The 12,846-nt window shown below is 42.2% G+C and overlaps 1 protein-coding gene across 1 annotated transcript; it reads right to left on the bottom strand.

Moving 5' to 3' along the window:
* Positions 1 to 251: 251 nt before the first annotated feature.
* ABRA (actin binding Rho activating protein) lies at positions 252 to 11,681 on the bottom strand. Its single transcript, XM_020879528.2, has 2 exons — positions 10,988 to 11,681; positions 252 to 2,201 (listed from the first exon to the last, which is right to left on the bottom strand). The coding sequence occupies exons 1-2, from the start codon at positions 11,653 to 11,655 to the stop codon at positions 1,724 to 1,726; spliced, it is 1,146 nt and encodes a 381-aa protein (XP_020735187.2). The 5' UTR covers positions 11,656 to 11,681; the 3' UTR covers positions 252 to 1,723.
* Between the last annotated feature and the right edge of the window lie 1,165 nt (positions 11,682 to 12,846).

Below are 12,846 nucleotides of genomic sequence, written 5' to 3'. Positions count from 1 at the left end.
AAACTAATAAAAATAAATGAAAAAAAAATAAATTCCATCTGCTAATTCAGACAAACTGAACTTTGAATGATCTGTATTAATGCTTGTCTAAGCTGTTAATCGTCCAGAGCTGAATATGAGGCCTTTGTCTAAATATTCTACTGATTCTAGAAGTAACCCGAGTTGCACTCTAATTTTGTATTTTTTTATATTTCAAACACCAGAGAGTAATATTGTGGAATATACTTTAAAATAGTATTACAAAAACAACATAAAACAAAAGTATGTTTTATTCTTGTGCCATGTTTTAAGCTTTTGACATAAGTTTCACTGTTATGATAAAAGTATACATCTTATGTGAAATTCTACTTGGAAATGTTAGTAATATGTAATTTGACAAATCTATTATGAAAAGAAAAATATACAAACTTTCCTCTTTAAGAAGATATTGAAACTTTCAGTTTGAAAGAGAATAATATATGAAAGCAAAGATAACTCCTATGGTAGTTTAATCCATACTTTGTATTAAGCCTAACAATTTATAGTTAGGAGCACCTATTATTTTGCAGGATTATACTTTGACATTAATTTCTGTATGTAATACCAAAGTGCTATCATTTAGTAACTTTCATTGAATTTCATAAGAATTGTAATCTCACATTTTATTCAGCTTGTTTTTAGAATTATATAAGGCACACTAAATCTAATCGAGAAAAATTGACAAGGAACAGATTAGTGCAAAATAAATTTCGTTGTCATCTTTAAACTATACTTTTTTCACTTTGGCTGGACTAATATTGCTGTTTTTAGACTTCTCAGTATTTGCAAAAGCATTTCTTAGAGCACAAAGTAAAATGAAACAGTAAAATGACTTGATTAAAATGTCTCAAGTTTGTGTCTGATCTACCCATGACTCAGATTCTTCTACACGCAACATTCCAGTTTATTGTAGCATTTTCTGTTTTTCTACTTTGATGTGTACTGAGGTAAATGTAGACAGCATGACTCATTAAGGTTTTAAGAAAAAAACTTCCCCAAGCAGTCCTACAAAGGCAGAGAAATCTAAATCTCTCACCTCTGCTTTACTTTTATAGAGAGGGTGAACAGAACTGCTTTCTCTGCTGGTTCTATGACCACCAGCGATGCCTGTTTTCATATGATTTGCCCAAATCACATCAGAGAAGGATGGCTAACTTCTGTTGGAAACCTATTAAATTCAAAGACCACAGGGCAATTTCATCAATTTCAGTATCTTAGTTGAATACAACTTTTTATTTATGTGCTTATTTTGTAAGTGATGCTATGATAAAAATAACAGAACAAAGTCAGGCTGCTTAGAAAATTTTCAGTTTAGTTTTGCCAAAATTAATGGAATGCTTTTTCTTTCTTGAACAATGATATAATACGGTTTTCTGATATTTACCCAAATTCATCTTAGATATAATTATTTACATTAATATCTATAGCAACTTTGCAAAGAATAGCCAAGTATCTTTGCCCAAAGGGTAAGTGGAATTTTAAATACTTAATATGTACAAATAATCCTTAGTGTGCTTTCTGAAATGCTTTGGGTGTGCTTTCCTCAATCTTCAAATTCCCTCAGAAATAGAGTGTTCAAAAGTTATTTATGTAAAAAAATTTTTTAATATTTAGTAACTTATTTAGCAGTTACTATTTACTTTACTTTCTTACATTTTAGCATTAAGACAAGAGTGGGTCAAGTTTGGCTTGTGTGGTTGAAAGTTCACTCAAGTAGGGTAATCACAACATGGTCATCCCGGCCTTGCCATAACATCTCTCCTTCAAAGTCGACCAGTCCGTGCTTCCTGGCACGCATGAGAATGCCCACGACTTTATCTGAAATACGGACGTATCTGTCGAAGAGATCCCCAAAGGTGACCTGGATCTTGCCGTCGCGTCTGTGGCGAGCCATCGAGCGGATGATGAAACACATGTCCAGGATTTCTCTGTAGATGTGTTCCTCGGCTCTCTTGGCCCGTTCGGCAGTTTTGGTTCCTTCCTTGGGACGGCCGTAGCCTTCGTCTCCTTTATGCAGGCGGGTAGACATGGCCAACTCATAATCAAACTCTTCACTGAAAGGATTGAGCTTCTGGGATTGGATATGCTCATCAGCCCACTGTTGCCATCTCCCTTTCAGGTTGCCCACTTGGCTGTATTTCCGCTGGGCTTTGCAGTTGAGCGTCTCTGTGAATCTGTTTGCCCTAAAAGAAAGAGAGGGTAAAAAAATCAAGATATTCATAATTTAACAAGGTTGTACTTCTTATACATATGCATCTTAATGTAAATCTATACAATTTTTCATTATAAAAGACATGTAAACAATTCAAAAAAATAAGAGATGGAAGAAGAAAAGTCACAGACGATGCCTCTATTGTTCTGAGTTTGAGATCGGTCCTAGATTCTTTTCTCTGTGAGTAACAATAATGTTTTAAGCCCCATAAAATGATGATATTAAACTGTATTTCAAGGAAAAACTTCCTTACACAAAGGTAATGCAAATATGTGTAGTTCAGACTTGCAGGTTAGTAACATTTAGAACTGGAATCATATCTGTGTGTTAAGGGAATGCACTTTATACAGGACTTCAAAAAAGTTATTTGCCCAGAATAAGGTTTTTATCAGCCACATACTTTGTACTATTCACTCGTGTAGATTTTTAAATTATTTATTTTAATTGGAGGATAATTACTTTACAATATTGTGACGGTATTGCCACACATCAACATGAATCAGCCGTAGACATACATGCGGCCCCTCCCACGTCCCTCCCCACCCCCAACCCTCCAGCTTGTCACAGGGCATGGCCTTTGGGTACCCTGCATCATAAACAGCAAATTCCCATTGGCTGTCTACTGTGTGCATGGTGATATATATGTTTCAGTGCTATTCTTTCAGTAATCCCACCCTCTTTCTCCCACTGTTTCCAAAGGTCTATTTTTATGTCTGTGTCTCCTTTGCTGCCACCTTTGCCATGTATAGAGTTTTAAATGTGTATTTTTTATGAAGCATATCTATGCTCATATCTATGATGTACCACAAATTTTGAAATATCTAGTTGTATAAATAGGAGTCACTAGCTAGCAATAGTAACATTGAATACTGTGTGCTGACATTCTTCTAAATACTTTCCACTAATATTTCTACAACCATTTTATGAGATAGGTACCATTAATCTCATTTCACAGATGAGGCAAGTGAGGGCAGAAGGGTTAAGTAACTTTCGATCGCGAAGTTGTTAAATGATGGAGCTAGGATTCAAACCAAAGTAAAGTTAGCTCCAGAGCTGTGTATAACTACTGTGAAATGTTGCCTCAGCCCAGTGGAAGAGGTGGGATCCGACCCCAAATATCTGAGGCCAAAGACCGCGCGCTCTCTGCTATGTGATGGTGGTGATAGTGCCGCCCAGCCTGCCAGGATAGTGTGTAATAAGTGGATGAGTTGTGTCTCAAATGTGTGGGTCTGCCTTTGCAGCCTGGAATGCATTTCTTATTAAAACAAAAACCATCATTGGCGAGTGTAGACCTAATTTAAACAGCAAAGTTTGTCTTTAACAGACTTTCCTGTCATCTCTCTAGCTCCAATCTTATAAGTAAAGCATGAACTCTTGGACTATATAAAAGTCAGAAATCTGTATTCCTCATCCCCACAAGTGACTCACCCATCCTTCTCCCCAACAGCAAGTGGCTTCATGTCTGTAAGCTTTGGAATTGGAGATGTAGGGTAGAGCTGAAATTGCTTATGTGGCTACAGTCCATGGGGTTGCAAAGAGTTGGACATGACCAAGCAAGGAAGCACACACACATACACACACATGTGAATGGCATGCGTGAATTCAATAACCCCTCCCTGAAGTCTCATAATTTGCTGGTCAAAAAACCCAGGAACAAGTCAGATGTGGGTGTTCCTCACCATCCAAATTCATTTCCTAAAATCTGATCATTCAAATACAGGAAACTAACAGATATGGGTGGGGAGGCATACATACTTGTATTATTTTTCGAAGAGGACTGACAGCCACTAGATGGCGAACTTTCATTAATTCTCATCCTTTGTGTCCCTAGCTTGCTGCATTCAGTTTCACTATCATAATAGAATTTAAACTAGGAGTACACTGCTGCATATAACACTACTATTCTTTGTAAACACATGGACAAAAGTATACGACCAAGTTAGTTGGGGAAAATCAGCATTCAAAAACTGTTTATACGGCTATTACAGCTTTAAAAAATCACATATGTATGGAAGGGCTTCCCAGGTGGCCCGGTGATAAAGTATCTGCAAGCCAATGCAGGAGCTGCAGGAGACAGGGCTCCATCCCTGGGTGGGGAAGACCTCCTGGAGGAGGAAATGGCAACACACTGTAGCATTCTTGCCTGAGAAATCCCATTGGCAGAGGAGCCTTGCTACAGTCCATGGAGTTGCAAACACCTGGACACGACTGAGCGACTAAGCGCACACATATGTATGGACAAGTGCTAGGAACTACACTGCCCTGAGGGAAATGCAAGGGCTGCTAGATCTCGTGATCAAACGAGAGTAAATACCTAGTCCCCTTGGAATGATGGCAATCCATGGCAGACACAGCCTTCAAAAACAAGCCCGGTGTCATCCTGGCAGAACCCAAAGCTCATATCGAATTCGAGGCTGGAACAGCTTGCTGGAGAAGAGACTTGAACATCTCAGAAGACAGCAAAAAAAACCAGCATGACTCATTAATTCATTCTTTCTGTCTCCTGAGCACCGACTGCGGTTCTGTCCTATAGTATAGAATATAATACGTCCTCCCTTTAAGGAACTTCTGGGCACTTTGAACATTCCCTCCATCCTTTATTAAAGCATGTATGACACCTACTGTGCACCAGACACATGTTTTTCAAAATTAATTTATATTTCTGTGGCTTTACCGGGTCTTTGTTGTTACGCGAGGGTTTTCTCTAGTTGTAGCAAGTGGGGGCTACTCTCTAGTTGTGGTGTGTGGGCTTATTGTGGTGGCATCTCTTGTGGAGCACAGGCTCTAGGGTGCACGGGCTTCAGTAGTTGTGGCACACAGGCTCAGTTGCCCCACAGCACATGAAATCTTCCTGGACCAGGGATCAAACCTGTCTCCCTGCACTGGCAGGTGGATTCTTAACCACTGGACAACCAGGGAAGTCCCAGACACTCTTCTAAGTACTAACTGAATATTCAGTAATGAAAAAGAATGGTGAATAATCACTAAAAGACATTCATAAAAATAAACAGAATAAAACAGATTTGAGCACATGCTACAATTTTAACTATGTAAAATGTGTATATGCACCAGGTTGAAGAAATCAAGAGTACGTGCACAACTGAAATTATGTTAGTCTAGAGACAGTTGACTTTTTAAATTTTTTTTTTCAAAATTCTTTCTGCTGGTATTACAGTTGGCCCTTGAACAACACAGGTTTGAACTCCATGGGTCAACTTACATGTGGACATTTTTTCATAGTAAATACTATAGTACCAGGCTTCCAGGTGGTGCTGGTGGTTAAGAACCCGCCTGCCAATGCAGGAGACGAGAAACTTCAAGTTCCATTTGAGAAGATTTTCTGGAGGATAGCATGGCAACGCACTCCAGTATTCTTGCCTGGAGGATCCCATGGACAGAGGAGCCTGGCGTGCTACAGTGAATAGGGTTGCAAAGGGTCGGACACGAATGAAGCGACTGAGCATGCGCGCACACACACTACAGAACTACAGGATCTGCATCTGCTTGTTCTGGGGAACTATGCATGCGGGTGGGGGCTCTGATACTTCCGGCACTGGAAAATTTGAGTATAACTCTACAGTTGCTTCCCTAGTAGCTCAGCTGGTAAAGAATCTGCCTGCAGTGTGGGAGACCTGTGTTCGATCCCTGGGTTGGGAAGATTCCCTGGAGAAGGGAAAGGCTACCCACTCCAGTATTCTGGCCTGGAGAATTCCGTGTACTATATATATAGTCCATGGGGTCACAAAGAGTCAGACACGACCGAGTGACTTTCACTTTCTACAGTTACACTGTATCCATGTTTCCACATCCATGGATTCAAGCAGCACAGGTTGAGCAATACTCTAATACGCATTTATTGAAAAAAAAAATCCACTTTTAAGTGGACTCACACAGCTCAAACCCATGTTGTAAGAGTCAACTGTATTGATTTTATAACTTAGAGGAAGAACAGAATTGAAAAATATTCAAATTAGTATCCAGAGATAGTTTGCTTAAACTGTATATTATATGGGTCTCATTCTTTGATGATATATATTTTTTTCTTTTAACTAGGAACTTTAATTCCCTGAGTGTTGAAATTCTATGTCGTTTGGGATAAGGGTCGGGTTTGGTGAGGTAATAATGCTATGAAGAAGAGAAACATCTAAAAGAGCATCTTCTAAATTTTAATGTCCATTTGTTATATAGTCAAACTATAATTTCCAATAATAGGAAAGAAGGAAAGTGAAAGAATTGGTCCTTTAAGCAAGAATTAGAAAATTGGGTTGCTTAAAAAGTACTAGAAGGAAATATACCTTAATGAATATTTAATTTTATCTATCTTGTACATGTTCTGTATTACTTTCATATTTTCAATTTTTAAAAAGTCTGAAAGGATCAGGTTTAAATCAGGATTAGTAAGTCTCAGACCCTGAGCATCTCCTTGATCACTGAATGTAGGAATCAATATACCAGCTTGTCCTATTTTCTCAGTTTTCAAGTAAAATGTGAATGATAGTTCAGATTGAGTTTTACAAAGATGACCTAGTATAAATTCACAGAAAGCAAAGAGCTATTCAAAGACCGTGCTGATATCTTAGGCTAAAACGCTTCTCTGTCAGTAAAGCCAAGAAGTGCTGCCACATTTCCGATGTCTCAGGGAATTTCTGGGGAGAATCTGCTCCTGTGTGCACTGATGTGCTTACTCTTCTTATAGGAAGTATAGGGCGAGTTTGGTTAAAGGGAGTGTGACATCCACAGGGTCACATTTATCAGAAGCAGGATGACTGTGCATTCACAACTGTGCTCTTCATTCCTTGCAGACTGGTGACCGTCCTGAGTCCATGGAAGGATTCCAATCTCTAGAACTGGGGCAAATCCTAGAAGGCCATAATTTCCCCTTCATTTCTAGCAGATATCTTTAATATAGTTGCACCAAAACATTACATTTTGGGAGTTTTCCTGGGATTCCATAACAGAGGTGAGGCTTGGATCTCCATTTGATTTGTTGAGTCTGTTCTCTGCTGAGAGATGAGTCTAACACAGTGGTTAAGAACACAAGCTCTAGGAGTAAAGTCATCCTTCCCTGGTGGCTCAGATGGTAGAGAATCTGCATGCAAGGCAGGAGACCTGGGCTCGATTCCTGGGTTGGGAAGAACGCAAGCTCTGGCATCACTTCCCGAGAGCATCACTTACAGTCTCACTGACGTGGATACATTTCTGTGTTCAGTTCCCTTTTCTATAAAACACTCCCTCATGCTCAACCATTTCATTTTGACCAAATAGACCTTGGAGGAGAGGGTGGATGCATGACTTTCATTTTAATATTGTGCCATTACTGTATGTAGTACACTATGTAATATTGGGCCATTACTGTAATGGGGAACAGATAAAAGTTGCTTTGTCTAAAGGACCTGGACCAAACAAGTCACATAGCTATGTAATCAAAAGACTAACTATTTTAAAAATAAAGCATAATGTGGGAATCATTTTCATAGTAAAGCCCCAGTTAGTAAAATTCTTTTGGTAAGAAATATTTCTATTTTTTATCAAACCTGAATTGTCTCTGTTATCCATTAGATCACCCAGAAAACTCTTTCTCCTTAAATATCCATGACACATCATTTTCTCCCTTTTAGTGGATATGGGGAAAGAATGGTGCTTAGAAGTAAAAATCAGTGAACAAACCCCCTCCATATAGGCTTAGTCAGCGATGCCATGATCATGTCTCCAGCAGTATGTGAGCATCCCATCAGGCTTCTGCTGTGGCTTCCCACTCGCATTACTGCTGACCTTCAGAGCTACTGTTGCTTCAGACAACTTTCTGGTACCCTGCATGCTCTAAGCCTGAGGGAGAGGAACCCAAAAGAAGCAAGGGAGGGATTTCACTCCCATGGGTAAGTATGTAGGTTTAGTCACTCAGTCATGTCCAACTCCTGTGACCCATGGCCTGTAGCCCACCAAGCTCTTCTTGTCCATGGGACCTCCCAGGCAAGAATACTGGAGTGGATTGCCATGCTCTCCTCCAGGGGATCTTCCTGATCCAGGGATGGATCCCAGGTCTCCTGCATTGCAGGCAGAATCTTTACTGACTGGGCGACAAGGGAAGCCCTATTCCCTTCCCCAAACCCTACAGCCAGTCTCCTAGTATCTTGTAGTGTTGAGATGACCAGGGCTGGCCCCTTGCATTATACAGAGCACAACTCTTGGCCCATCTACATGATTGATGCCAAAATAACTCTATGGACTATCACAGCTATTTTTTTAGATGAGAATGAAGAAACTTTAGGATTTGCCCAAGTAACCAGTATTCCAAATCTAGTTGTCTCTGATTCAAAGCCTGTGGCCCTCTCTAGCACAGAGAAGGTATGTTTTGGGGAACCATGAGAAGGGTCCAGTATGCACGTTCCCACTTTCAGGTGAGACAGTTTATAGAGTAGTGGTCAAGAAGGTGGGATCTGGATCCAGAGTGCCTGGGTTTGAATCCCATGGGCAGTACAGTCTTATACAAATTCCTTAATATTTCTTTGTCTCATGTTCTCATCTATCCAATAAAGATAATTATTATGCCTATCCGGTGAGAATGTTGTGAGGATTAAATAAATAAACATATGAAAAATTCTTAGGTGCCAAAGGAGAGAACATGTGTTGGAGACTGGTCCCAGTTGTCATCTCCCTACCCTCGGCCAATTCAAAAGATGCTGACAGGAACATCTTAATTGTGCTACCCTCGGTTTTCATTCTTTTGGGTTCTATTACTTCATTTTCTAGCATGCATACCTCCTAAATCCATGAGGCTAAAATTTGGACTATGGTTCCATATGATCTGGTAGTATAGTGATTTCTGATTATGAATTTCTATGTGACCGTAAGCAGAACACAAATCCAGATCTCTGAGTGTATCCTCAAGGTGCTGAGTGAGAAGTAGCATCATGTCTGGTTTCAAAGCGTGGCATGTGGAGATGGGCACGCATGTCTCAGATCACTAACTTGCTGAGTGAACTTTCCTTCTGAGCTTCAGTGCTCTCATCCCTAAAATGAGATATTACCAACCTTATTGTGAGAGTTCAAAGGACAAAGCAGGTAAAATACTGTGTGTGTGTGTGTTAGTCGCTCAGTCGTGTCTGACTCTGTGACCCTATGGACTGCAGCCCACCAGGCTCCTCTGTCCATGGGATTCTCCAGGCAAGAATACTGCAGTGGGTTTCCATGCCCTCCTCCAGGGGATCTTCCTGGCCCAAGGATCAAACCCAAGTCTCCTGCATTGGCAGGCAGATTCTTTACTACTGTGCCACCTCAGAAGCTCTCTGGGAAGCCCATAATAGTGCTAATTCTTTCAAAACATCTTTAAGGTCACAAACTGTAAGGCAACTTTTTGTCAAATAAGGTTCCCAGTTTTGTTCTTTACTAATTGTTCCATAAAAGTTGAAAAGCATACCTTCACATATAACTGTTCCCAGAGGGAGTCAGCTTGTAAGCATTTCATCACATCTGAGACGTTCCCCATATTCTGATATCCTGTGGTTGTAGAGTGAGAAATCCTGACTTTCTGTTCTGTGGAGGGAGAGTTACTGTCTTGAAATAAAGCATGTGTTTCTTGTCAGAATAAATGTATCAGGTTGAGTCCATGTGTGTGCGTGCATTGGGATTTAACTGCTTTAGGACTGTGCTTCCCAGGTGGCACTGGTGGTAAAAAGAAAAACCCGCCTGCCAATGCAGGAGACATAAGAGACTTAGATTCAATCCCTGGGCCAAGAAGATCCCCTGGAGGAGGGCGTGGCAACCCCCTCCAGTATTCTTGCCTGGAGAATCCCACAGACAGAGGAGCCTGGGGTCACAAAGAGTCGGACACGACTGAAGCAACTTATCACGCATACACAGCACATAAGCATTGTAATATTTTAATTGCCTGGCTTTAATAGCAATTCTGCCTTTGTTTATAAATGGAAAAAGCTTTCTGAAAGTTTGAAGAATTGCTAAATAGTAAGCTCTCTATGAGGAGTAATAACTTCCATATAGTGAGCTTATGTGCAGGCACTGTGCTAAATTCTTGGCAGCTTTAATCTCATCTACTTCTCTCAAAACAGAATTTATTGTTGCCATCATTTTACAAAGGAGGAAATGGGTTTAGAAGAATAACTGGCTATTGTGTGTGTGTGTGTGTGTGTGTGTGTGTGTGTGTGTGTGTGTGATGAGAAAACTTAAGAACTATTAGCAACTTTCAAGAGTACCACAGTATCCTTAATTATAGCCAGAGCAGAGCTGGGATTTGAACTTGGGTCTGTCTCACTTCAGAGGTGGTTCTGCAGTCAGACAGCAGCCTCCCACCTGTGTCCAGGCTCACAGAAATCTGTGTTCCATGGGCACTATTTGGGTAGATGTGTCTCTTGATATTACATACACTGATTTGAGATGAGGGAAAGGTCTCTCCCCTCGGTCTACCAGGAAATACTTATTTTTCTGCAGAAAAAATAAGCCAATCCTTACTCATTATAGCACTGACTTCAAACATTAACCCGTAGCAGACACGCAACTCCAGTGGCTCCATCTTTGTTGTGGCTAAACCTTGAGGGTTCAGAACAGAGGGGAGAAACCAAGGGGGGCGAGCCCTTGCCCGGAGGTCCATGAACCGGGCACTGCCCTCTTAGCCCAGGGGCGAGCCTTCGCCGAGCCCTGTCGGTGAGTCTCACCCGGACTCGGGCAGGGCTGCCCTGCTCTCTGGGCCCCCTCAGCTGCTGGGGCGCGCGCGGCCCCGGGGTGAGAGACGCGCTCACTTACTGGGAGGGCAAGGGGCGTTTGATCCTGGCCACGGCCTCCTGCTCTGCAGCCGGCTCCGGCCTCTCGTCCGCCTCGCCTCCATAGCCACTGTCCTCCGTGTCCACGCTGTCGCTCCGGCACTGGGGCCCCTCCCGCTCCATCGCCTTCCAGCCTCTGGTCAGCTCGGTCACCAGCCGGGCACACTTCCTCCGCCGCGTGGGGGAGCCGCGGCTGCGGAGCAGCCTGTCCACGTCGCTCTCCGGCTGCCCGGCCTCCGGCGGGCCGCCCTCCTGCTCGTACCGGTGGCTGAGGTGGCCCAGGTCCCCTCCTCTCTCGTAAGCCTTGCTGACGACCGTCTTGGTCACCTCTTTCCTTTTGATAGGAGAAACCGTGGAGGCTTCCTCTGAGCCGTGAGCATCTCCACATCCCTCTGGCTTCGGGGAGGAAGGCTTTGGGGCCCTCTGAGCTTTCCAGTGGGAGGGGGCGTCTGTCGCTGGTCCAGAAGTGTCCGGTGGGTCCTGGGTGCCCCCTGGCATCCAGCCTGCCGGCTCCTGGGCCTGCCTGATGCTGTTTTCATTGGCCCACTGCTGCCAGCCTCGGGCTAACGTGATAACCAGGGTGGCTGTGCGCACCTTCCGGAGGGCACTCTTGGCCGGCCCGTCGCCCCTTTCCTTTTCTCCCGGAGCCATGCCACCCTTCTCTGCTGAGAGCCTGGGTACTGGCTAAAATGAGTGTGGACTGGTGGAGGGCCCGGGATTTAAATAGAAGCGGGGTGTGGGGTGGGAAGAGGGTTTGGTGACTGTGGAAACTATGTTAAGCTCTTCTTGCCAAGATGCGGTGCCTTCCCCCTGACGGTGCGCTTTTTTTAAACCCTGACGGCTCCAGTTTCATCGCAGCAGAGGGACGTCTGTCTTCGTAAAGGACAGTGATAGGATCCTGCCCTTTCTTCTCCAAGTGCCAGAGTGGAAACTACTAGATCCGATCATGTGCTCAGCCTTAAGTTTTTCTTGACCTTAAAATATGGTTCTATCATTTATAGGAGCATAAAATACGTGTACAAGTTGTGCTGGGAACATAATAGGCTTATTTCCATTGAAACCTCAGCAGTCGTCGATACAGCTTTAATTAGTCCCATTTTATGGCTGAATACAGTGACGCATAACTTCCTACAGCTAATAATATCTAAGACTGGAACCCAGATGTCTGATGCAAAGCATGTGCCTCTTTTCATCCTTACTCCTCAAAGGCATCCTACTGCCTCTTTCTTTTGCCTTCAACTCTATTGGATGTAGACCTTAGAGGTCATCTCATCCAAGCTCCATTTACCAGATGAGAAAATCGAGGCCCAGATAAGAGGGCAGAAAAGGGCCTAGTATTCTAATTGCAAGTTTGAATTACTTTATAGACAAGTCCTATTAATACACAAGACAACAGTCAAAATTTTGGCCCAATTACTTTTTTAAAAAAATCTTTAAATTGAGACCTACACACACAATGAACTTCAGAGACTGCTATTACAACAAATCTTTTCAAATATTTTGTTAAATAAGACTATTTAAAGACAAAGTAAGTGAATGTTATCAGAAGCAAGCCCCACTTCGCTATTTGTTTTTAATAACACAAACTTCCTTGGCATAACTTTAGGTTCATGCAGAAAAAGCCATGCTTTCATTTCTGAGAGCAAAGACTGGAATATAGTTGTTTTTTGTTTGTTTATTTTTTTAATAGGACTGGATAAGTGGGTCATTTGTACAGAGAAAGAACTATCTAGGACGTGTCCTAAACCAGATAAAAATGTGCAGGGGTCAGCATTGAGTATTTCTTAAAGTAAGACAAGAAGAATTTTTTTTCATACCACAGTTCTATAGATTTTTATACTT

The sequence above is a fragment of the Odocoileus virginianus genome, chromosome 15 (genome assembly GCF_023699985.2).
Source record: "Odocoileus virginianus isolate 20LAN1187 ecotype Illinois chromosome 15, Ovbor_1.2, whole genome shotgun sequence".
NCBI classification, from domain to species: Eukaryota; Metazoa; Chordata; class Mammalia; order Artiodactyla; family Cervidae; genus Odocoileus; species Odocoileus virginianus.
This window is presented reverse-complemented; position numbering and strand designations above follow the sequence as displayed.